The sequence below is a fragment of the Saimiri boliviensis genome, chromosome 3 (assembly GCF_048565385.1).
Source record: "Saimiri boliviensis isolate mSaiBol1 chromosome 3, mSaiBol1.pri, whole genome shotgun sequence".
Classification (NCBI taxonomy): domain Eukaryota; kingdom Metazoa; phylum Chordata; class Mammalia; order Primates; family Cebidae; genus Saimiri; species Saimiri boliviensis.
In genome coordinates this window covers 7036980-7063189 of record NC_133451.1, presented here as the reverse complement: position 1 = coordinate 7063189, position 26210 = coordinate 7036980, and the positions used below count along the sequence as shown (strand labels likewise).

The 26210-nt window shown below is 47.8% G+C and overlaps 1 protein-coding gene across 3 annotated transcripts in view; it reads left to right on the top strand.

The window, feature by feature from the left end:
* The window catches only part of EVC (EvC ciliary complex subunit 1), a 96023-nt gene that overhangs the window by 50580 nt on the left and 19233 nt on the right, over nucleotides 1-26210 (top strand). For all 3 annotated transcript variants that reach the window (XM_039468093.1, XM_039468092.2, XM_074395876.1), the window contains exons 11-12: nucleotides 121-219; nucleotides 16487-16699. In XM_039468093.1, the coding sequence (XP_039324027.1) occupies nucleotides 121-219; nucleotides 16487-16699 (312 nt within the window). The remainder of the gene's footprint in view (nucleotides 1-120; nucleotides 220-16486; nucleotides 16700-26210) is intronic.

Here is a 26210-nt window from a genome sequence, read left to right as displayed (position 1 = left end):
TTTCTGATCTGAGATGCAGGGGATGGTTGGAGAACCTTCTGGAAAAATAAAAATAAAAAAAAAACAAAAAAAAAACACCCTGCATGTTTCTACCAGACTCAGGTCTTGCTTTCCTCACAGGCTTTCCATGAGGTCCTGGAAAGGCAGAGGCTGCTGCGGTGCGACCTGGAGGAAGAAGAGAACGTGAGAGCCACCGAGGCGGTGGTCGCACTCTGCCAGGTCTGTGGCCTCTGCGGGGACCGGCAGGGAAGCCCCAGGGTCTGTGTGTGTGCGAGAACCCCACATCCTCCTGGCCGGGGATCCCAGAGGTGGTTCGGTCCAACCCTGGCACTCGTTGGCCAGAGATTCAGGCAGACCGTGTCCCCTCCACGGAGTCCTCCCTGTCCACAGCAGAAACTGAGGCCTCTCGGAGGCCCCGTCCATTTCTGGGGTGCTGAGGGCTCTTATCTCCAAACGTCCCTGTCAGCAAAGCTCTTTGGAAATCAGTTCTCCCCAGGTGAGAAACAGGCCCAGGATTTTTGGGTGTCGTCAGTGTAGAGTGACAGAGGAGGGGTGCTGGGCTGAAATGGGGAAGTCTGAGGTCACCTGCTAGCACCACCGCCTTCTCTCTGTGCATCCGTGTGCAGGTCTAGGGTGGGGAGGGGAAGCCGGCTGTGCTTGACCCGCGGGCTGGCTTCGAGAGCACAGGAGAGGGTGCCCGAGCCCTCCTTAGGCCAGGAGTCACAGGATGCCATGCTGAGCCAGAGCTCCCGCCACCCGCAGGCAGCATCCTCGGCTGTGGGAAGGGAGGAGTGTGGACACCTGGCTCTGAAGGAAAAGTGGGTGCTGGCAGCACCGGCAAGACGAGAGGGCTGTGTCTGTGGCCTGGCTCCCCTCTTCCTCTCTGCATGGCCACAGGAGCGTCACCTGGTCTCTAGCTCTCAGGTTCCCCATCTGTGAAATGGGGACAGTCATCATTCTTCATGGTGGCGCTGGGACGACTGACCACGTATGGGGCCCTGAGATGGCAGCTGGCACTCAGGATGCCCCAGGGCACTTTGTCTCCGGTGGCAGCCTCCCTGCTTCTGAGTGCAGAGGAGAGGCCAGGGACTCCCCGGGGAAGGTGAGACCAAGGACAGCAGGCTGCAGGAGGCGATGCTGAGCCAAGCGTTGGACGAGACCATGCCCAAGTGGAAGTGAGTCACGGGCATCCCTGGCCGGGAGAAGCCCATGCAGCGGTGGGAATTGCAGCCCCTCATCCGGTGGGAGCTGCACTGGGGTCAATCGTGTCTGTGTTAACCTGCCAGGGCTACCGTGTTGCATACCACTGACTGGTGGATTAAACAACAGAGGTGTGTTCTCTAATGGTTCTGGAGGCTGAAGCCCAAGACCACAGTGCCAGCAGGGTTGACTTCTGGTGAGGCCTCTTTTCCAGACTTGCAGACAGCTGCCTTCCCATTGCCTCCTCACATGGTCATTTCTCTGTGCTTAGAAGAGTGGAGGGCAGGGGAGAGAGTGAAAGAGAGAGCTCTGGTCTCTCCCTTCTCTTATAAGGACACCAGTTCTGTGGGATTAGAGCCCCACCCTGATGACCTTATCTAACCTTAATTACCTTCTTAAAGGCCCTGTCTCCAGATACGGTCACATTGGCTACTGGAGGTTAGGGCTTCAATATAAGAATTTGGGAAGAGGAGACAATTTAGTCCCAACAGTGTCCTTCAAAATGTCATGTCCATCTGGAACCTCAGGATGCGGCCACACTTGGAAATAAGGGCTTTGTGGATGTAAATGGTTAAGGTCACACAGTTAGTTAGGTCCTGCTGGATTTGGGTGGATGCTAATTCTAATGGGTGGTGTCCTTATAAGCAGGCCATGAGAAGACACAGAGACACAGGGAAGGAGGCTGTGTGAAGACAGCGGAGAGGCTGGAGGGGTGCGGCCGTAAGCCGAGGAACACCTGCGCCCACAGAAGCCGGAGGAGGCCAGGAAAGGGCCCCCAGAGCCTTCAGAGGGCGCGAGGCTCTGTCAACACCTCGGTTTCATACTAATGCCCTCCAGAACCCTGAAAGAAGAAACCTCATTGTCTTTTGTATGTTTGTTTAATTTTTTTTTTCAAGACAGGGTTTCACCATGTTGGTCAGGCTGGTCTTGAACTCCCGACCTCAGGTGATCCGCCTGCCTTGGCCTCCAGAGTGCTTGGATTACAGGTGTGAGCCCCACACCTGGCCGAAACTTCATTGTCTTAATGCACCCAGTTTGTGGCACTTTGTCATGGTGGCCACAGGAAACTAAAGGGAAACCGACGTTTGTTCAGGGCCAGCCCCTATCTTAAGTGCCCCCAGAGTATTTGGTTATTTAATCCTCATGAGATTCATGAAGGAGACACTGCATTTCCCTCCCTTCCCAGATGAGGAGTGAAGAAGTGTTTTCTCCAGAAATGCGTACAGTAGGGCTCAATTTGTCAAAGCCCTGGGGACCGCAGGCAGGAAAGGAATAACTTTGTTTCCAGAAGAATCAAGGCTCAAATCTCTGGCTAGACATGAGGAAACCGAGTTCTAATCCTCCTCTGAGTGCTAACATGCTGTGTGACCTTGGCTGGTTACCTAACCTCTCTGTTCCGGCCCATGTATCTTGCTCATGTTTTCTACAGCCAGCAAGCAGGGAAGATGGAATTTGAAAGAAAGCCTTTCTAATGTTAGTGCCGATGTGCTCACGCCAACCATGCTGCTCACTGTGTTGATGGCTGTTGTGAAACCTCGGTTCTTGTCTTTTTAGTTTAAAAGGATTTAAACAAGAGACTCACAGTAAAGGGATGCAACATAGAGAGATTTATTGCAAAGGAGAAAGAACGTTCTGAAAGTTAGGTGCAGAGTAGACAGGACACCCTGGGAGACGGTTCAGAGCAGACGAAAACAGCCTCAGCTGTTACCGGCAAACCCCCTTTCTGGGAGTCTCATGTGATGATTCATAAGGGGTGGGAAGAGGCGTTACTAGTAAGCACGTTCTGGGGCCGGGGAGGAGGGTGCTCTGGGTGCCCGTGTGCAGGAGCTGTGCACACTTGTTCATACATCACAGGTCTCATTAGCATCTTAAGTCTCCGCCCAAGGGTGTGTTTTTTACTATTATAATGAGCAAAGGGTCAGTCTGAGGACAGATAAAATCAGTGCACCTGCTGTCTGCAGGGTGGAGGTAACTGTGCTTGGAAGAGCTGACTACAGTGTGAACGCTGAGGCTTATTGTGTTGATGATTTGGTCGAGGTCACTTCCTTGACTACCTGTGCTGCCTCAAGTGTGGGCTGCGGAGCGTAACAGTGAAGCCCAGGCTCTGGAGCCAGACGTCTTGGGTTCAAATCCCAGCCATGCCTCTTACTGCTCCCTGCTGGAGGAGAGCCCTGGTGGCCCTGAGGCCATGGGGTGGGCATCAGCAGCATTCTCCTCCCTGCCCCCCATGGCAGCTTACTGGATTCTCACCAGGTCCCCTCTAACTGGTAGTTCTCAAACTTTGCTTTGCATCAGAGTGTCATGAAGATTAAGGCAATGGAGGTATAGGTTAGATCTCTTGCTCACAATTGCACACCCAGGCCGACAGCCTGAATAAAACCCCTATCAATGATTGCTGCAAAGCATAAACCAAGCAATATATAAATGTAAACCCAGAAAGTCTGAGACAGCCTCAGTTAATTTAGAAAGTTTATTTTGCTAAGGTTGCGACACAGCCTCAGGGGGTCCTGACAACATGCGCCCGGTGGTCCCGGCACAGCTTGGTTTTATACATTTTAGGGAGACAGGAGACATCGATCAGTATACCTAAGAAGTACTTTGGTTCTGTCTGGAAAGGTAGGACAACTTGAAGCAAAGGCAGTGAGGCTCAAAGCAGGGAGGGGGCTTCCAAATCACAGGTAGGCAAGAGACAACAGTTGCATTCTTTTGAGTTTCTGATTATTCTTTCCAAAGGAGGCAATCGGATACGCATCTATCTCAGTGAGCAGAGAGATAACTTGGAATAGAATGGGAGGCAGGTTTGCCCTAAGCAGTTTTCAGCTTGAGTTTTCCATTTTGCTTTGTGATTTTGGGGGCCCAAGGTATTTTCCTTTCACAATAGCAAAGTGGCTGGCCAGCCCCAGTGAGTGCTGATAAATACATCAGTTTCAATGAAGGTTTGTCAATGATGCTGAAATGACATCCGTAGGAAGTTACGCATTTGGTTTTTCCCTGTGTGGGACTAGTTGCCGGGCCTATGAGAGCTTCAGCGAAGAAAGTGGAGACAGCCTTTTAATCTGACATCAGGAGAAGGTGACAGGTGTGAGGAGGGGTGATACCTGCTGGAGTCTCTCTCTTAGGAGGAGGCATATGAAATGTACTGCATAAGAAGGTGTCCAGAAGCACAGTGGAGGTGGGCGTGAACTTCTCCACATCTTCGTGGGAGGTTTTTGTTTGCTTGTTTTTGAGACAGAGTTTTGCTCTTGTTTCCCAGGCTGGAGTGCAGTGGCGCCATCTTGGCTCATCACAACCACAACCTCCGCCTCACGGGTTCGAGCAATGCCTCAGCCTCCCGAGTAGCTGGGATTACAGGCATGCGCCACCACGCCCAGCTAATTTTGTATTTTTAGTAGAGACCAGGTTTTCACCATGTTGGTCAGGCTGGTCTCGAACTCCTGACCTCAGGTGATCTGCCCACCTCGGCCTCCCAAAGGGCTGGGATTACAGGCGTGAGCCATCTCATGCAGCCTTGCAAGGGCCTTTTTAAGGCAAGTGACCCAAGGCCTGTGTCAACTTGTCTCTCAGAATCAGGCCAGAGGGGTTTCCTTAGGTTTACTTTCCCCTTTCATCACAAGCCTTTTGGTGCCCTGTCGCTTGGTTTATTTTACATTTCCTCAATTTGGAAATTGTCGCCTCTGGTTACTGGAAACTGCTTTACCTGGTAATTCCATAGGAGCAGGCTAAACTCCATTGCAGATTGGAGAGCTGGCTGGGTGTCCTTGGGCCAGAGCCTGGACTGCTCTGAGCTCTGGTTTCCTTCTCTGTGCAGTGGAGGCTGGGAGGCCATTTTCCTTGATGGCGGGGGCTGCCCAGGAGAGCAGGTCTGAGGCCTGGGCCTGGCACAGCGGTAGGTGCTCAGCGAATGCCTTCCACCTGCCCCAGGAGGTGTTGAGCACAGTGCGGATGAGCCCAGATCTCTGGGTCCAAGGTCCTGGGTGTGAATCAACCACCGAAATGAATGACTGAAGCAGGTGCCGCAATCAATCAAGGTTGACTGAGCCAGCCTGAGGGTGCGCCTGGGCAAACGCAAGTCATAGACTTGGCTGTTTTTTTCCAAAGAGGTTCTCAGGAGGTTTAGTATTTGTACATTTTCCTTTAGAAAAGGGAGGGGAGGTGGGGGTGGGGCAGCAATGAGAGGAACAGTTATGCACTTGGGAGACCTCAGTCAGTGCCTAGTAAATCTATGTTTTATGTTAGATAAGGTGACTGAAGAGAGGAAGCAGGCATCTCATCTCATCTTTGTTCTGTACTGGAAGATGAGCAGCCATCAGCATGACCAGCCTGGGATCTTTTGAAAGGGCCGGTTTCTGTTTAGTCCATAGGGAAGAAAGCCTTACGGTGGTTGGCTGGTGCGGGACGGGGTACAGTGAGGTGTGTTCAGCCTCCCATCCCGTCCTTCATGGCCATCGGGAACTCAGCTTCCAAGGTTTCCCTAGAGTCCGCTTGGCCAGCAAGCCCCAACTGTGCAGTCAGTTGGCAGCTTAGAATTTTACTTTTCTTTCTCAGTCTGCTAACCAGGCACCTTGGGAGAGTTTGTTCGTTCATTCATTCATTTAATCATTCATTCATTCAACAAGTGTTGTTGAGCACGGCGTTGTGCAGCACGTGTGTGCTTGGGGTTGCAGCAGTAGGGCCAGTGTAAGGGCAGCGGGGAAGCTGGGAAAATAGGCAGGGAGGAAGGGGCAGACGGGGAGGGGATGAGGCCAGAGAGCCACATGTTGGAGGGCTTTGCAGACCATCCCAAGATAGTTGCCTTGACTTCTGAGTAAGACAGGAAATCACCAGCGTGTTTTGAGCAGGGAACTGACTTGCTTTATGTTTTACCAGGATCACTGTGGTTTCCATGAGGAAGGCAGACTCAAGGGGCAGAGGTAGCAGCGGGGAGCCCTGGGAGGAGACATTGCTGTTGCCACGAAAGAGATGGCGCTGACTGATGGGGCAGTGAGAAAGCCTGGGGCTTTGCGTCTATTTGGACGGTCAGTAGCCCACCTCCACTCTGTCAAAGTGGAGCTAATAGGCCTTCTTCATATGGCTACCAAGAGGTTTAAGTAAGCTCACATGGGTAAAGCATAGAGAAGAGTGTTGGGCACACAGTGACACTCGAATGTATTCTTGGCAGGGCACGGTGGCTCACACCTGTAATCCCAGCACTTTGGGAGGCCAAGGTGGATGGATCACTTGGATCACTTAAGGTCAAGAGTTCGAGACCAGCCTGGCCAACAGGGTGAAACCTCGTCTCTACTAAAAATACAAAAATTAGCCAGGTGTGGTGTTGGGTGCCTGTAATCCCAGCTACTTGGGAGGCTAAGACAACAGAATCGTTTGAACCCAGGAGGTGGAGGTTGCAGTGAGCCGAGATTACACTGCTGTACTCCAGCCTGGTGACAGAGCAAAACTCCATCTTTAAAAAAAAAAAAAAAAAAAAAAAAAGTACTTTCATTCACTATCATTCAGTTTCTAGAGGCCACCCACATTCCTTGGCTCAGGGCCCTTTCTTCCATCTTCAGGGCCAGCTATGGTGCCACCCCTGCCTCTGCTTCCACCATCACATCTTCCCTGACTGTGACCCTCCGCCTCCCTCATTCGCTTATCAGAACCCTGTGATAACATTGGACCCAACTGGGTCATCCAGGATCATCCTTCTGTCTCGGGGTCCTTAGCTCAATCCCACCTGTGAAGTCTCTTTACCATGGAACATTCCATGTTCAAAGATTCCAGGGATTGGGACGTGAACATCTTTACGTCCCAATAAAGATATTCTGTGTCACAGAGAAAAACAGTACATTTCCAAAGAGTGAAAGAATTTTGTTTCCGGAAGACCATGAAAACCCTGATTTTTCTGGGCAGTAACCTATTGGAAGCAGATCTTGAGAGGACATAATAGAAGCCTGGGCCCCACAGACCTCCCCGTCTCTGGGAAGCAGGTGTCCATGCGTGGTGCAGGGTGCAAATCAGTTTCTGTGGTTCTTTATTAGGCTTGAAGGGTGATACGCCATCACCAAGGATGCAGAGACTGAGAAAAACAGGCTGGATGAGTCTTACCTACCTTTATAGAAACAGACTAAGGGAATGTGCCTCTTTATTTTAAGTTAGTAATACTACTGGGGTAAATGTGTTTTCTCTGCAGAAGCACCACTCACAGTGCCCTCTCTTTCCTTTTAATAACTTTTACAACCATCTTACCTCCCTGCAAAGAGGTACAGAGGGGAGAAGAGTCATTCAAGAAGCAGCTAGACCAGGTTGTGAACCCATTTCAGCTGCATACCTGCTGTGTGGCCTAGTCCGTATCACTTAACCTCTCTGATCCAGGAATTCTCAGCTACCTTCCTTTTAAGTTCTTAGCCATATGAAAGAGCCCACTTAACACCCCAAAATGCCTCCTGTTGCTCTCAAGAAGTCTGACATCCTTAATCTGGCCCATGATGACCACTTAGCTTGGTCCATGAGGCCCATCCAGCCTGTCCACAAGATGCCCCCAGCCTGACCCACAATGCCTTCCTGGCCTGACCCATGAGGCTTCCACCCAAGCTGGCCCACAAGATCCCTAATGTGGCCCAACAGGCCTGCCAGCCTGGCCCACAAAGTCCACACAACCTGGCCCACTCATCACCCTTCCGGGAGTTCTGTCCCTTGCTCCCTGACTCCGGCCAAGCTCAGACATCTCTCAGTTCCCCCAAGGGTGCCCTTGCCCCTCCCACCCCAGTGCCTGCCACTGTCTTCCTCCCTTCCCTGGGCTTTGCCTGGTCAGCTCGTTCCTGCTCTTTGAGTCACAGCTGAAATGTCACTTCTTTAGGGGCGCCCTTCTCTGACCTCTCCCCAGACCTGTCTGTCTTAGGACTTCCATCTTCCCGGTCACCACATGCGTCACAGTCTGTGGGCAGCATGTGTGCCATGTCTGACCCCCTGTTGGACTGTGATCTTGCTCAGGTCTGGGTCCACACCTGCCACAGTCACCGCACTGTCCCTGGCACAGTGTTGCCTGCAGTAGGTGCTCAGGAGACATTTGCAAAATGAACCTCTGCACGCTGTGAGGAGAAGAGCTTTCACTGTTAGGACCCTCTCCAGTCCCTGCTGTCCAGGTAACTATGATCACAGTCATGCTGTGTAACAAGACACCTGGAAACCCAGGGGCTGAAGAAAGCAGTGATTTGCTCCCATGGTCTGCAGCTTGGTGGGCGGTTGGCTGATCTCGGCCGGGCTTGATTAATGTGACTCAGCCTTGCTCCCTGTCTCTCCTGTCTTCCTCCTAAGACCTGTGGACTAGGCTGGGCATGTTCTCATAGCAATAGCTGAGGCCTAGCCTCCAAAGCAGCACACCGCCCTTCCGCCTCATTCTGTCGGCCAAAGCAAGTCACGTGCCTGAACTCAGCGAGGCAGGGGCAGGGAGGTGCTCCCCACTCACCCAGAGAAGTCCCTGCAAAGTTATGTGGCAAGGGGCGTGGGTACCAGGAGAGAGAGTGGGAGGCAGTGCGCTGAGCTGCCCAGGCGTTTCTGGGGCTCTCCCCCAGGCAGGTGTCCGCCCCTCCTTTGCTAAGGGAGTTGGCCCGTGGTCACGCTGCTGGTGGATGGCCCAGCACTGCAGGCGCGTGAGCTCCTGCCCCTTGTTCAACCCACTTCCTGTGTTTTTGAGACAAGGTTTTGCTCTTGTTGCCCAGTCTGGAGTGAAATGGCACGATCTTGGCTCATTGCAACTTCCGCCTCCCAGGTTCAAGCAATTCTTCTGCCTCAACCTCCCAAGTAGCTGGGATTACAGGCATGCACCACCACACCCGGCTAATTTTTTTGTATTTTTAGTAGAGATGGGGGTTTCTCCATGTTGGTCAGGCTGGTCTTGAACTCCTGACCTCAGGTGATCCGCTTGCCTTGGCCTCCCAAAGTGCTGGGATTACAGGCGTGAGCCACCATGCCCGGCCCCCAATTCCCATTTTTAAGAGACCTAAGCTCACCTGTGCTCTCTAGGACCCACTTGTCAGGGGAACTTGAGCACACTTTACTCTGAAGTCATTAAATGCACATCTTCAGAATAATCAGGCTGCAGTCCCTGGGGAGTGTTCTTGGTTCCTGTTGTGAGGAACAAGACTCCCAGGGGCCAGGCCATGTCCAGGGCATCCAGAAAGATCCATTCTGTGGACTCTGCAACTTCCTCAGGGCATCTTCAGCCCTGACTACATCCTGGGCTTGCTTGAACCCCACCATGGTCCAGTCTGCCAGACCTCCTCTTGGCAGTGTGGCATTTTGGTCTCTTGTGTGATGCTGGCCCCGTCACTAGCCCTCTACCTCCCCAACACCCTGTACTTTAGCCCCTCTGGGCCACCTGCCCGTTCCTGGCCGTGTACCTCTCCTCCCTCCCTGCTCTCCCACATCTTGCTTGCTTTTCAACAACTGAAACAAAAACTGCCCCTGCTCAGAGGGAATTCTTCTCACCTCTTTTCCCGAAATGCTTTGTTCCTAGAATGACAGTGGCAGTGGATAACACTTCTTGAGAACCACACACTAACTTCTCCAACTTTTATCTAATCATACGAGCTAGCATTTATTAAGTGCTTGCTGTGTTCTGTGAGCCTACCAATCCTTTCTAATCCTCATAATCAGCCCTCAAAGCAGGAATTATCAGCCCCCCTTGACAGATAAGAAGACTGAGCCTCGAGTAGGTTAAGGAAGCTTTCAAAGGCTCCAGACTATGAGTACCTTCCCTGCCCCAAGTCCCTGTTCAGTGAGAAACCTGGGGAGGGCAGCTGGTAGTTTGGATGAGGGTGTAGAGGAGACACCTGAGTAAAGAGCAGGTTCAGAGTGAGCAGGTTGTCTCTGCCTGGGCTGTGTGTGCTTCTGTTTGAGGGGAAGGGGACATCCTCCTAAGCTTAGGGGGTGAGGCCCAGGGCCAGCCTCCATCCCCCACCAGAGTTCCCCTCCATCCTGACCCCTTTACTGGGAAAGCAATAATGCAAATTAACTCTGGTTCTATTTCAGGCACAGAATAAATCAGTATCTCCCAAATGACACGTGCCAGCATTAGTGGGAAGCGATGTGTTTTATAACTTGTCAGACTGTGCGACAAGAACACAGACCTGAGTCTTTCCAGGGAGCAGACAGGATCCAGCACATTTTTTATTAGAAGGAGGCTAAGCTAATGGACCGTATTGCTTTTACAAAGCTAACCTGTCTCTAATTTACAAATCCCAGCATCTATTTGTGATTTGACAATTGTGAACAATAAACAAAAAGGTTTGTCCCAACCTCTGCTGTAGAATCAGAGAGTCCAAGAATGAGAGTCAATTTAAAAATCTGTCTGCTGGCAGAAAATTGGGATTCTTAGAGGCTGAAAAATAATGTCTATCCTTCCCATTCATTGAAGCAATTTTTATCGTGAAATATAACACATATGAATAAATAAAGCAAAATCTTATAAATTAACAAATGATTAATGTAAAACATGTACGAAACCATGTAGAGCAAGAAAGAGAATGTACCTGAGACCCCAGAATACCCCCATGCCTCCTCCCCATCCTAACACCCTCCCTGCTCCCAGAAGCCTTCATCCAGCTGATACAGAAATCAAATTCCGGGTTTGATTTACAGTTGTGTGTCTCAGAGCACACCCCTGGACACCGTTGTGCAGCTGAGGCAGTTTTTGAACTTCATGTAAATGGAATCTTACAGCATGTGCCTTGTCCCATTGGCCTTTCACTCAACTTTATATTCGTGAGATTCATCTGTGTGGCTGTGTGTGGCAGTAGTTCATTCTTTCTTATTGCTGTGGAGTGTTCTGTTATATAAATACAGCACCATACATTTTCTCATCCTACTGGTGATGGACTTTGGAGTCATCTTGTGTTAGCCGATTACACATTGACTGGCATGAAGTTTCTTGTAGAAGTTGTGTGCCTGTATTTCTCTTGGATATACCGAAGAGTGGAATTTTGGATTAAGGAGTATGTATTGCTTCAATTGATATTACATATAGTTATTGATTAAGATTTAGAATGTATAGATCCATTTGAGGATCATTAATGTCTTTACAGTATCAAGTCTTCCAATCCAGAAACATTGTATACTGCATTTATGTAGGTCATATTTAATTTAGTTTTTCTTAATATTGCTTTGTGGTTTCCACCATTAGGTATAATATGTAATATAGCTGGGCTTTTTTTTTCTTTAATCAAGTTAAAAATGTTTCTTTCCATTCCTAATTTGCTAAGTGTGTTTCTCATGCACAGAAATTAAATTTTGTAAAATGCTTTATCTTCCTCTACTGAGGTAATCAGTGTAATATTTTTTCTCCTTTATTCTGTTAATTTGGCAAATTTCAACGATTCAGTAATGTTATTAAGTACATACAAATTGATAATTTTTTCATCTTTCTAGTGAATTAAACCTTTTAGCATTAGGAAATGACCTCTTTGTGCCAAGTCATGTTTTGTCTTTCTTAAAGACTATTTTTTTCTGCTATTCATGTAGCAAAAAGTGACCCTGTGTTTACTAGGTACTGGCTATTCATTTATTCATTCACTCATTTACTCATTCATTCTTTAAAAATATTTACCTGAGTAGCATCAAGGTCATGGGCACTGGACCTCAACTGTCAGAACTGTGTGTAAACTTGTACAACTTATTTAACTTCTCTTTTACATGTAGAGAGAAAGCCTCGGATTCCTTGTTTGTGAATTTCTTCCTTCAGTTTGGGAAATTTCATCTCTTCAAATATTGCTTCTACTCAGACTTTCTCTTCACTCCTTCAGAGACTCCAATTTAACATGTTGGACCTTCCCACTATGTGTTCTATGTCATAATCTTCTCCTCTGTATTTTCCATCCTTTAGTCTTTCCTTGCTTTGTGCTAGTTTCTTCTGGTCTATCTTCCGGTGTGCTAATTCTCTCTTCAGCTGCACCTTAACTGCAATTAAACCTTGAGTTCTTAATATTGAGTTCTTAATATTTGGACAAAATTTTTCAATTCTAGAACTGCTAGTTGGTTCTTTTTAAACTAAGTAGTACTACTTTTTATAATTTCCAGCTCCTTACTTAAAGGTTTAAGAGTGGCTTTTAACTTCACAAGCATGGTAAGCATTGATACTTTAAAGTACACGTCCTGTAATTACATGCTGACTTGTAATTATTTCTGAAGTACCTGTGGGTTTGTTTCTGATGTCCATTGTTCATGTAGGTCCTTCATCATGTTACCTTATCTCCTCATGTGTCCATTTATATTTTGTATACTATATTTCAAATTTGCACATTTATTTGTAGAAATATTTTCAAGTATACAATGATACTGTCCTTCTCCAAAGAGGATTTTCCTTTGCTTTTGTCAGATATCAGTACCTCTAGTGATCCAGGGTCACCTTAATTCAAAGTTGGGGATTAAAATATCCTGGGCAATCTAAATAACTTGACTCTGGGTTACAGTCTGTATAACCAGTTTGGGCTGGTTCCCTTCCATTTCACTAACATTTCTTCAGTGTAGCTTTTTGGGTCCCAACCTTAAGTGTGGAATGGTTTATCTTCACCCATAATGAATGATGAACTCAAATTTCTGTCTCCTGACAGCTTCAGGCTGTCAAAAGACCTGCCCAGGCTTTCAACCATCCCCTCTGAATCAAGCAATACTCCCTAGGTAAAAGCAGCTTAAAGGCTGGGCATGAACCATGAGCTCAAGAGTATGGCTTTCATTCGGTTGAATTAACATTGATTTGAATGAAATTTAACTTATATTCATTAAGCATAGCAAGTATGACCTAGGAACATATACCATACTAAATGTATGTGTGAGGATATGTTTATTTTCCTTTCAAAAAACCAATTATCCATGTAGGACCCTGGCTAAGGGTGTGAGTCTAAGAGTCTAATGGCCAGGACCTACCGTCTATAAATCGTGTCCTAGTTACTCATTTTCTCTGCCTCAGTTTCCTCATTTGTAAAATGATGATTATAATAGAATGTCTTGATTGAACTGTTGTGTGGATTGAGTGATATTACGCATAACAGTGTTCTTGATTCTGGCAATGGTAAGAATTCATAATTGTTAATAATTCTATTTATTATCACCTGCCATTTGCTGGGCACTCTGCTAGGCCCCACAAATGCAAAGGTGGTAAGAAGAAACTCTGTGGTCTCATCCATGAGAAGGGCAATCACACAACCAGTGCCTGCAAAGGGTGGTGAGTGCTGGAGGGGCAGCAGCAAAGGAGGGGCACGTCTCCTGGGGCCCGAAAGACCCCTAGATTCAGTGGTTCACTAGGACAGCTCACGGACTCAGCCTATAGTTGTACCCATGACTGAGACTTACTGCAGTGAAAGGATTCAAAGCAAAATTAGCAATGGGAGAAGCTACAAGGGGTAAAATCCAGAGGAAACCAGGCACAACCTTCCAGAATCCCCTCCCCGTGGAGTCAAAGAGGATGCACTTCATTCACAAGAGTTGCGATAGCATGTGTGAAATGTCTACCAGGGATGCTATCCTGAGCTTAGAATCCAGGGTCTCCACTGGGATCAGTCAAACAGGCACACCCGCTTCCTGACATGTACCAAGATTCCAGATTCCAGGAAGGAGAGCAGATGTTCAGCTAAGCCACGGGGCACCTAATCAGACCCTGTGACCAGGGGCCTTATCAGAAAAGGAGACCTCGAATTGGTTTTTGGAACATGGTGGAGAGGTCCTGGGTAGAGAGGGGACGTGGTTGTTCTAACTGTGTTGGTGCATGGTGAGTTCAGGGACAGCAGGCAGGGACTTGGTTGGAAAGGATATGAGATACGGGTCCAGACCCTAGTGCAACAAAGTCGCTATCTCAGGGGCTGTGCTCATGGGGGATGACAGGTAAACTGTGGCTTAGATACTCTGCTGGGCTAACCAAACAGCTGGTGGGAGCCCAGGGTCAGAAATCCCCATGTTAGTCTGAGTGGCCCGGGGAAGGCTCCAGAGAAGGGATTATTTTGGAGGGATTGCAGGGTGAGGAGTCCATTCTGGTGTGAAAGTGACGAGATGGGGAAAGGGAGTGTCTTTAAAAAGCTTCTGGGCCCGGCACAGTTGCCTATACCTATAATTCCAGCGCATTGAGAGGTCAAGGCAGCCAAAGCCCTTGAGCTTAGGAGCTCAAGAGCAGCCTCTGCTACATGGTAAAACCCTGTCTCTACGAAAAATCTAAAAAATTAGCTGGGCATAGTGGCATGCACTCCTATAATCCCAGCTATTTGGGAGGCTGAGATGAGAGGATCACCTGAGCCCAGGAAGTCGAGGGCGAGATCACTCCCCTGAACTCCAGCCGGGGCGACAGAGAGAGATCCTGTCTCAAAACAAAACAATAAGCATCTGCATAATGAAACACGCGATGAGGTGCCATTGATGGGTGAATTAACGCACACACCAAAAGCCACCTTTATGAACATGATATGCAGGGAAAGTATAGACATGTAAACTGGAGAGGGATACTGACTTCACGGAGGTGGCTGTGTGAGGCTGAGAGGGAGGGGAAAGAATTGCAGGAAGCCGTGAAGAATTACAGCTTAACCCGTAAGGTTCCGTGTTTTTCTGTCTGTTTGTTTGTTTTTGATCTAGAGCAGGCGTCCCCAAACTACGGCGGCCCCCTGAGGCCATTTATCTGGCCCCCACCGCACTTCAGGAAGGGGCACCTCTTTCATTGGTGGTCAGTGAGAGGAGCACAGTATGTGGCGGCCCTCCAGCGGTCTGAGGGACAGTGAACTGGCCCCCTGTGTAAAAAGTTTGGGGATGCCTGATCTAGAGTGTCTCTGTGTCTCCCAAGTTGGGGTGCAATGACGTGATCTCGGCTCACTGCAACCTCTGCCTCCCAGGTTCAAGTGATTCTCCTGCCTCAGCCTCCTAAGTAGCTGGGACTACAGACATGCGCCACGACTAATTTTTGTATTTGTTAGTAGAGTCAGGGTTTCACCGTGTTTTGTTGGCCAGGATCCCGACCTCAGGCAGTCCTCCCAAAGCGCTGGGATTGCAGGCATGAGCCACCACACTCGGCTACCTGTAAGGTTCCATTTTTTAAATAAAAACACACAAAAAAGATGCAAATATCGCATCTATAGGTGTTTCATATTATTATCTATGGTGTGGGTTTGTTTTTCGTAGTTTTTAGAAAGGTATTGGGGCAGGGGAGGTGGGACGAAGGCAACAGAATGAGACGGCCGGTGCCACCTCTGAGCTGACTGGAAGCCCTGCTGGGTGGTCCTGAGTGTGAGGGGAACAGAGATCCTCCATAGACCTGAGGCTTCAGTATAACTCACCTAAGTACGGAGGGTGGAGGGAAGGCAGAGAGACCAGTGGGGATTGTGAAAATAACCTGGACAGTGACCCAGGGGAGACCCAAATGGTGGTTTCAAGGCGATGCCAGAGATGAAGTGCTCACTGAGGAAGGAGAGCAGGTGTGAGGCTTGGCTGAATGGGGCTGATGGCTCTAGGGTAGCGGGTGTATCCCAAGACTATGCATGCATGTGTGTGTGTGTGGGGGGGAGTGTGTGTGCACAAGTATATATGAGTGTATTGTAATTCATGTGCACTTTATGTATAGAAGTGTGTGGGAGTGTGTGCATGGGTCGACAGGTGTGTGCAGGTGTGCATGTGTTCATGTGGATGTGCATGTCTGTGTGCATGTGTGTATATGTGCATGTGTGTGCAGGTGTGCATGTGTTCATGTGGATGTGCATGTCTGTGTGCATGTGTGTATATGTGCAGGTGTGCATGTGTGGATGTGCATTCTGTGTGCATGTGTGTATATGTGCGTGTCTGTGTGCATGTGTGTATATGTGCATGTGTTCATGTGGATGTGCATGTGTGTATATGTGTGTGTATATGTGCATGTATGTGAAGGTGTGCATGTGTTCATGTGGATGTGTATGTCTGTGTGCATGTGTGTATGTGCATGTGTGTATATGTGCATGTATGTGCATGCATGTATGTGTGCATGTATGTGGAGGTGTGTATGTATTCATGTGCATGTGTATGTGTGCATGTGTGTATGTGCATGTGTATATGTGCATGTGTCTGCATGCATATGTGTATGAGTGCATGTGCATGTGTCTGTGTGTACAAATGTGTATGCATATGGGGGGTGTACTTGTATGTGTGTATATGTGTGTCTGTGCATGTTTGCATATGTGTGACTTCAGAGTTCCTGTCTGTGGATCTCCTTGTGTCTTGTGGGAGGCTTGTGGAGGAGAGGCAGAGAGGATCTGAGGCCCCACAGAGTCCTGCCGTGACCTATAACACCAGCTGTGGTTCTTGGCTTCAGGAGCTGTACTGCAGCACCATGGACACTTTCCAGAAGTTTGTGGACACCTTGTTCCTTCAGACGCTCCCTGGCATGACTGGCCTCCCCCCGGAAGAGTGTGACTACTTGAGGCAGGAAGTCCAGGAGAACGCTGCCTGGCAGCTGGGGAAATCGGATCACTTCCGGAGGCAGCAGTGGAAACTCTTCCAGGAGCTCCTAGAACAAGACCAGCAGGTGCGGGCATTTGGGAACCCAGGGGCTGGGGTCTGTATTTTAGAAATGCATGAAGAAGAGTGACAGATCTCACATGCTGAGCACCCACTAGTGCCTGTTGTAGCTGCTTTACAGGGATGACTGTTGCCTCCCTTTCACAGTGGCCCACCACGGGGTGGGATGAGAGAGCAGAGCCCTCATCTCCTGCAACAGGAAGTCGGAGATCATACCTTAAGTTGATCGGTCAAGAAAGAGCAGCAAAGCATGTTCTTTAGAATGAGAGGAATAGGTAGCCAACCAAATGGCAGAAAGGAAAGAGATTCACAGGGAGTGGGCTCTGTGGGAGTGGGGCAGCTGCATGCACAGGACTCCTGTTTTTCAGTGAGAGTCTGATTACTAAGACCACAGATATATGCTGAGACAGAATCATGACCCCCCCCACAAAGATATCTACACTGTGCTCCCTTGCACGGCAAAAGGCACTTTGCAGGTGGGGTTGAGTGAAGGATTTTGAGGTAGGGATGATTCTGGGTTATCCCAGCGAGCCCAGCCTAATTGCATGGGTTCTTATAGGAGGCAGGCAGAGGGGTGGGAGTCAGAGAAGGAGATTTGATGGTCTAAGCGGAGGTCGGAATGGTGTGGCTGTGAGCCTAGGAACTCTGGCTGGTTCTAGAAGATGGGAAGGTCAAGGAGCACATTCTCCCCATAGCCTCCAAAAAAGAACACAGCTCTCCTGACACCTTGATTTTAGCCTGTTAAGACCCGTTTTAGCCTTCTGGCCTCAAAACTATAAGATAATAGATTTGTGTTGTTTTCAGCCACAGCTGTGGCAATGTGTAACAGCAGCAATAGGAAACTAATACAAAACACACTGATGTTTTTGTTTTTGTTTTTTGGGGTTTTTTTTGTTTTTCCAAGATGGAGTCTCACTCTGTTGCCCAGGCTAGAGTGCAGTTGGTGCGATCTCAGCTCACCACAACCTTTGCCTCCCAGATTCAAGCGATTCTCCTGCCTCAGCCTCCATATTACAGGTGCGGGCCACTACACCTGGCTAATTTTTGTATTTTTAGTAGGGAAGGGATTTCACAACCATGTTGGCCAGGCTGATTCCAAACTCCTGAACTCAAGTGATCCACCCACCTCAGCCTCCCAAAGTGCTAGGATTACAGGCGTGAGCCACTGTGCCCAGCCCACGTTGATTTTGTCTTTAAAAAATTACACTGTTAAATAAAAGAAGGCATATTCAAATTCAGCATCCACCAAGACTGCCTACATGTCCTGTCTCCCGTGCCTTCTGCCCTCTAGAAGCTGTGAAACTAACATCCTTACTCTCCAGATCCCTTACAACTAGCCATGGCTGAGCAACACTGCTCTGGCCTTTGAGACAAGGCAAAGGGCTTCTCTTTCCTGATACAAAAGCCGGTTTTGCCTGGAGCAGCCCACTTCTTTATTGTCCCATTCTTCCTTCCTAGAACACACGGGAGGCCTGGAGGTGCATCAGCCTTCTTCTGCCTTTGAGGCAGCCTGTGTGAGCCTGGTGGGCTCCAGATGATAGCGCGGTCGGGACAGCCCCGAGCCCCTGGCGGTGCTGTTAAGCCATTGCCGCAGCCCTGAACTGCCCACCCCTAGATGCTGGTTGTCAGAAACAAACCCTGTTTCTTTAAGTTGGGTTTGCAGTTAGTTACAAAAGACCAATCTGACTGAAGCATCTAAAAGAGTTTTCCTGAAACGATTCCTTGGAGCAATAGAAAGTACAAAACAGATAGAGGAAGGCATTATGCAAACACACGACCACTCACAGCTGTGGGGACAGGCACAGGGCCTAGTTACCGGCCCAAATGAATTCTTAGACCTCCTTCTAGTTCATTCAGTCCTCTGTCAGTGGCCTCCAGTTGCCCCGTCATGGGGCAACTGTCCGTCTCCTGCATTTGGCTATGAGTTCCTTGAGGACAGCAACGCAGATTTTCATCTTTACACCGCCTGTGTAAAGCCCAGTGGCTGCAATATGGTAAAGGCTCAGGAAAACGAGTTCCATTTCCAGCAACAATAGTGCAGCTTTGGAAATGATGACAGCGTTGCCTTTGCCCTGTATTCTTCTAAGGGATCTAAACGAAGCTGAATTCCTCCAATTCATTCCGAATCCTGGACCGCAGACCAATTCATTTACAGTCCCTGCGGAGGGTGGAGGCCCTGAGCCTCAGTGTCTTAGAATCCAGCTGAGCCTAATGGGCCTCTGAAGTGGACCCACTAAATGTGCGTAGGGGCCTTTTAAAGACCATTGTGGTTTTGCAGCCAGGCCCCTAACCTCAGAAGTCCAAGACATGGGTTTGAGCCAGAGCAGACACATTAATGAGCTATGTGACTTTAGCCAGTGAGCTGACCTCTGGCAACTCTGTGACTTTACACAACTTGCTAAAAATGCCTCAGAACTCCAGCTTCTGTGTGAAAACGAAGGGTCGCAACACCCAAGTGATTGCTGTGAGATAATGCAAGTTAAGACCTTTTGCACGGTATCCATCAACTCATTTAATGCTGTTGACAGTGAAGGAATCCAGAATTTGACTTCTGATAAAACACCTGTGATTCATCTAAAACTCTCTGGTTATGAGTCTCAAGTTATTTTAGGCAAATAGTAGATTGTCCACAGCTCTGTTTTTTTATATTTTACTTGTTTACACTGTGAGCATATGATTGTCAATTTTTCTTGGCATGTGGGGAAGGTTTGGTTTCTGGCTGAGTTTTGCATGCAGGAAGCAGCAGAAGAGTTAATGACCTCATCAGCTGATTATATACGTATGACCCAAGACTGTTTTCTCAAGGTGTGTATGTCATAGTTAATTTACTGATTACTTAATTGCCTTAAATTAACACACGATAGTTAGAGATCCACTTGCCATGTTTCCCCGTCGATGGAAAAAATGAGAAATGAACTCTCTGCAGTTCAGATGAATATTAATCATGAGAAGAAAAGCACCAACAAAGCTATTCATGGAAAATCAAAACACATCGACTACAAATTGCCTTTCCACATCATTTTCTATCCAAAAAGGCCGTGGCAGTTTCACATCCCGTTGCTCAGGGAAGTTGTTAAAAATTATGGACTTTGTGAATTACGCTGTTGGAACGGGTTGTAGAATGCCGTTTCTCAAAATTTCATCTGCTCTAATGCAGACTTCTGGGCTTCTCCCAGTGCCCTTGCGGTAGGCAGCCACAATGGCCCCCAGGAGGCCCACGTCCTAGTCCCTAAAACTCATGACTATGTCTGGTTACAAGGCAAAAAGGACTTTACCAATGCGACCGTGAGATGGGGATATTCTCCCGATGATCCGGCTGGTCCCCATGTCATCACAAGGCTCATTGTAAGTGAAAAAGGACCCTCAGTGTCAGAGTAAGGCAGCGAGGAAGACTCTGCAGCCCTTGCTGGACTTGAAGATGCAGGAAGGGGCTGTGAGCCCAGGAATGCAAGTGCCCTCTAGGAACTGGAAAAGACAAGGAAATGGATCCTGCCCCAGCCCCTCAGGGTGGGGCGGCGTCTGACCTCTAGCAGTGTAGGGTAATAAGCGTTGTTTTCAGCCACCAAATGGGTGATACTTTGTTACAGCAGCCACAGGAAACTAACACACCAGTGGGTAGTCGTGGGGCAGGGAATGTGGCAGTTGGTACACTCTTGAGCATGACAGTAAAGAACGCCAAGGCTAGAGGCAGTCTGTCTGAGTTTGAATCCTGGCTCCCCACCTCACTCTGTCTGCACTCGACTCCAGATGGTTTCCATCGTTTCGTCACTGAGTCTTGCTCTCTCCACCAAGTGCCGAGCTCTCTGGCCTCCTCTTACTGGACTCGGGGGGGGGGTGTTTGGCCACGCTGCTCTCTTCCCTCCTCCTTGAAACACCCTCTTGCCTCTTGCTTCTCCTCCCACCTCGCTGGTTTCTGCTTCTCACTCTCCTTCTGGCCCCTTCCCAGCTCCTTATTTTCTGAACACTGCAGAGCCCTGGGGTGCAGTCTGTAGCCCTCTTCTTTATCTATATCTGCCCTGCCTCAGGGGTCCCATCCAGTCACACACCATCTGTATTCGTTTTCTAATGCTGCGTTAACAAGTAACCAGCAGCTTAAAACCACATGCGCTTATTATCTCGCAATGTCCGTGGGTCAGAGGCCCAGGCAAGGTTTAACCAAGCCCTTTTGTTCAGGGCCTCTCACAAGTCCGCAGCCAATCCCTGGGCTGGGGCTGAGGTCTCATCTGAAGGTGTGACTGGAGAAGAGTCACTTCCGTGTTCACTCACATGGCTCTTGTCAGATTTTAGTCCCTCAAGGCCAGCAGCTTCCAAACTTATACCCTCAGCTCAGGAGCATTCCTGAACTCAGCTCTACACAAAGTCTCCGTTTAGATGACTGCTAGACCTGAGAAATTGGTGTGTCAAAAATAGCTGTTGCTCTTCCTGCCAACCTGCCTTACTCACAGCCTTCCTCCACTTTTCTACTAAATTGGGGCAAAAACTTTGGGGTCATCCTTGACTCCTCTTTCTTTCACACCCTACATTGGTTGCCAAGAAATCCTATTAGTTTTGCCTTCAGTCTAATCCTGAATGTCTAACCACTTCTCAGCACCTGCCCTCTTAGCACCCTGGTCAAAGCCACTGTGCCTCTTGCCTGGGTTACTGTAAGAGCTGACCAGCTGCTCTGCCTCCATTCTCAAGCCCCAGCCAGAGTGATACTTTTAAGATAAGATTGTCCGACCTACAGGCTGCATGCATTCCAGGATGGCTTGGAATGCAGCCCAACACAAACTTGTAAACTGTCTTAAAACATCATGTGATTTTTTTTTTGCATTTTTATTTTATTTTATTTTATTTTAGCTCACGAGCTGTCATTCATGTTAGTGCATTCTATGTGTGGCCCAAGTCAGTTCTTCTTCCAGTGTGGCCCAGGGAAGTCCAAAGATTGGACACCCCTGTTTTAAGACATCCTATTTGCCACTAATCTTTAGGATACACATTTAAAAATATTTTAACATCCCTGAAATCAAGAGGCATTTTAATTTAATTAGCAGTGACTTTTCTCTCTTAGTGATACTGAAAATAAGTGGGCATCTTACAGTCATTGCACAGTAGATGTGATAGGGAACACTGAGTCACATCATGCTGCTTCTCTGTGCAGAACCCCCAGCAGCTTCTCATTTCACAGAGCATAAAGCCAGAGTCCTCACCACACTCTGCAAAGCCCACCATGTCAGGCCCTGGCTGCCCTCTGATGCCACCTGCATGCTCCGCCAGGCCCCGCTGCTTCCTTGCACCCCTCTGGCTTTCTGGGCGCGCTGCAGCCTCACTCTGCCCTGCTCCGGACCTTGGCTCCCTTGTCACTTTCACAGCAAGGCCTACTCTGACTGTGCTGTTTAAAACTGCAATCCCCACTTGCCCCCAGCACTCCGGTGTTTGCCTCAGGAATTGATTTTAGAGCTCACCCCACCTAAAAACCCTCCCTGTTTCCAGGAGGACACTACCAAATTTTCAGCACATACTAGGCATCCATTAGTAGCTCTTCCCTTTCTCCCCATAATACACAAAAGTTTGAGACGAAGAGTAAAACTTACCCGAGGCCACCGAATGACCTGGTAGCGAACCAGCACTCTAGCCCGAGGAAGCAGCTCTTCTGAACGTGAGCATTGACCAGCCTGCATGTGATCATGCTGAAGAGGTTTGTGTGATTCCTGCAGGCCGCGTCTCGTGCAGGTCTTGGCCTTATCACTCATCGTGGAATCCTGTTGCTAATTTTAGCTGCATTCTCAAAACACCCAGCAAAGACCCTTATATACTTTAGTGACAATGCAAACTCACCTTTCAAAGAATGAAGACTGGCCAGGCACGGTGGCTCATTCCTGTAATTTCAGTACTTTGGGTGGCCGAGGAGGGTCGATCACCTGAGGTTGAGAGTTTGAGACCAGCCTGGCCAACATGGTGAAACCTACTCTGGGTGGTTTCCATCATTTCGCCATTTTTTGTAAAAATACAAAAATTAGCTAGGCGTGGTGGCATGTGCCTGTAATCCCAGCTACTTGGAAGGCTGAGGCAGGAGAATCACTCGAACCTGGGAGGCAGAGGTTGCAGTGAGCTGAGATTGTACCACCTCACTCCAGCCTGGGCAACAGAGTGAGACTCCAATCTCAAAAAAAAAAAGACTCTGTAGAATTTTCTAGAATGTTCTGGTTTCCCTAGTACTCTAACAGATTACTGTAAACTCCTCACAAGAGGGATCAGAGATGGGATTTAATGAACTGTTCCAGTAGCACAGTGCAGTTTTGTGAGAGTTAAGTGCATGTGTTATGAATTACAGCGTCCACTAGAACTGAAGTCTAGGCTGCAGGTACTTTTGTCCAGGCCTGTGTTTTATCTGCATTCCAAATGCAGCATGCACCATCTCCAGGCTGCCAGAGGTACAGCCTTTTACCATAGAAAAGGGAAGAAGTCTCTCTTACCTGAAGGATGGAGGCCTTGGTTTTATCATCGTCTTGCTGAGTTAGGTGCATCTCCTGGTGATGTGAGATCATCAGGGAGGAGCATGGTGGATTTAGAAAATATGTGAGCCTTGGAGACATAAAGACGTAAATTTCAGTTCCTGCCCCACTGTTTATTACCTGTGTGACAGCCGCCTCAGCCTCCCTAAGTGCTGAGATTACAGGCATGAGCCACCACGCGTGGCCTCATTACTATAATTTTCATTCATAAGGTATAGTTTCTCAGTGTCTTGTCTTGTTTCACAGTGTCTTGTTTTAAGGGCTATTAATCCCCTCTGTTTTCAAAAGAACACACGTTATAAGCACATTCTAATGTATAATCTCAGCACTTTGGGAGGCCGAGGCGGGTGGATCACCTGTGGTCAGGAGTTCAAGACCAGCCTGTCCAACATGGTGAAACTGTCTCTACTAAAAATACAAAAAGTTAGCTGGGCATGGTGGCAGGTGCCTGTAATCCCAGCTACTCGAGAGGCTGAAGCAGGAGAATCACTTGAACCTGGGAGGCAGAGGTTACAGTGAGCCGAGATCTTATAGGAGATCACTCAGCCTGGGTGACAGAGCAAGACTCCATCTCAAAAAAAAAAAAAAAAAAAAAAAAAAAAAGAAAGAAAGAAAGATAAAAACGAAAATTATAGTAATGAAAACAGATATCTAAGTGGATTAATTAATATAATAGCAGATGAAATTGAGGCTAAAGAAACAGTACATGAACTAGAAGATAAATGTGAGAAGGTGGTTCCAGAAGACAGCTCAGAGGTCTAAAGAGATGGGAAATATGAAAGAAGAGACCTGGAGAACAGGATGACAAGATCCTGTAGGAGCAGAACGTATCTTATTCTGTAGAAACCGGCAATTTTAAACCGGTAAAGGAGAACAGAGGGAGTGATGGAAACAAGAAAGAATACTGGACAAAGGAACAGTGGTAATTTAAACAATGAAGAGTTTAGAAAACAGCACAGAACCAAAATAATGGAGATCAGTATCCGAGAAGGCAGAGAGAACCCTGGAATCATGTTTCTCCTAGTCTGGAGGAGGGCGGAAGTATTAACTTTATATTTACAAGTTAAATATGCAACTTAAAAACTGAAAAGTAACCACGTAGGACAGAAAGGAGCAGCCCCTCCCATCCAGGAGCTAGCCTGTTACTCACAGCTGGACCTGGGTGTTTGCTGATTGAACAACCAACCACCGAGCATCAACCCTGGATGAGGTCCCTCTGCTACAAGAAAGTTGGAGCCAAAAATGACAGCACCCTGCAACCACATCTGAATCCATGGGAAACATTGTCCAACTCCCCGCCCCTGACATGCCCAGACACCGCGTCCTGGCTGAGCCAAGCCTGGCTTCACTAAACCCTCCCCAAATCACCTCCCACAGCCCACACCTGGGCCTTTCTCGCCCCCTACACGTTTTCCCTTGCCGCACCAGGTGATAAACCAATCTGTTCAGCCACAGGGGCGCTCTGATGGTCTTTGCAGTGCATTGACTGAGTAAAATAACTAAACAGAATATATGACTTCCAAGGTAGAGGCAAAAAATATCCCAGAATACAGCTTAGAGATCCAAAGAATGATGAATACAGTTGTTGGAAATAGATACTCGGTGCTGCAAAGAAAAATTAGCACTGAGATGAGATGTTTTAGCAACGCGTGACTGCAGGAAGGGGACCCTCACTAGCTATTGTGCCATGAGAGTACAAGGAACAAAGGGAAACATACAAATGTATCCCTTATGCATTTGGGGTCGTCCTTACTGCTGTGTGTGTTCTCCGTTGATTGGAGCCAGACCTCACAATCTGAACTAAAACCCGACTGGCTAACAACTTAAAACTTTTCTAAACAGGTAAAAGCAGTGGAGAGCTGGGACATGTCTGTGAGCATGTCCAGCACAGGTATCTTGTTTAAAATACAAGGACATGGAATGTGCTGCGTGCCTGTAAGCACGGCATGTCAAACAGCTACATAGGGCTTTACAAAGTTGTTAGCACACTTATTCTTTAACAAGAAAAGAAACCTTAAAAAGGAACTTTTCTACTTTCCACACCAGTAAAAGATAAAAACAAGTTGGGAACAATGCACATTTCACAGTATCTACAAAACACAGGATTAGACAGCGGGAATAGGTCCAAGCGTACCATTAGTCACAGTGAAAACGAGCAGATCCATTTAAATTGCTAAAAAACACATTTCCTAATCTAGCTGTGTGGCATTACAGGAGACACAGCTAGATCATCAAAAATTAGAAAGCCAAGGAAAGGAAAACAATATCTCAGACAAATATCAACCGAAAGAAACTGCATGATACTGAGATCTGACAAACTACACATTAGGTAGCAAACTTTTTGGGGGGATAAAGAGAAACATTACATCGTGTAAGACGAACATACAACAATTTAGCCACAAAATATATAAAGCAAAATTTGACAGACTTGAAAAAAAAAGATGAACAGTTGATACCATGATGGAAGATTTTAATACCCCATCTCACAGAAGGTAACAGACTGACCAAACAGTAAGTCAGGCCAGGAAAGATCTGTCCTGAACAACACGATCAGCAAGGGTGAGCGGATGCTCCTCCATCAAATTTTGTGCATTATTTGTGGATTATTCAAATGTCTCTATTGGAAAGCCAAAATAACCTACAGACAAACTGTCACAACTATGAAGATTGCTCTGAAATGTCACCACATACAAAATCGGTCCCAAACCCAGAGATTTCCTCCATACCAGCAACACCCAGTGATAAAGAAAGATCATCTTTAGAATAAAAGCCACAAGATGCCTAAAAATAGGTTGACCGACATGTATAAGACCTTCAGGGAGATGTTTATAAAATGTTACTGAAGGCATATAGAAAAATGAGAGCAATGGCATGTTTTGAGGTTGAAAGCTCAATTTTGTAAACATGGTGATTCTCTCCAAATTGATCTGTAAAATCAACCCAATTATGAGAAAATTCTAGAGTCTTTTTTCCCCTAAACTTGGCCAGCTGATCCTAAAAGTCGTTTGAAAGGGAAAGCAACCG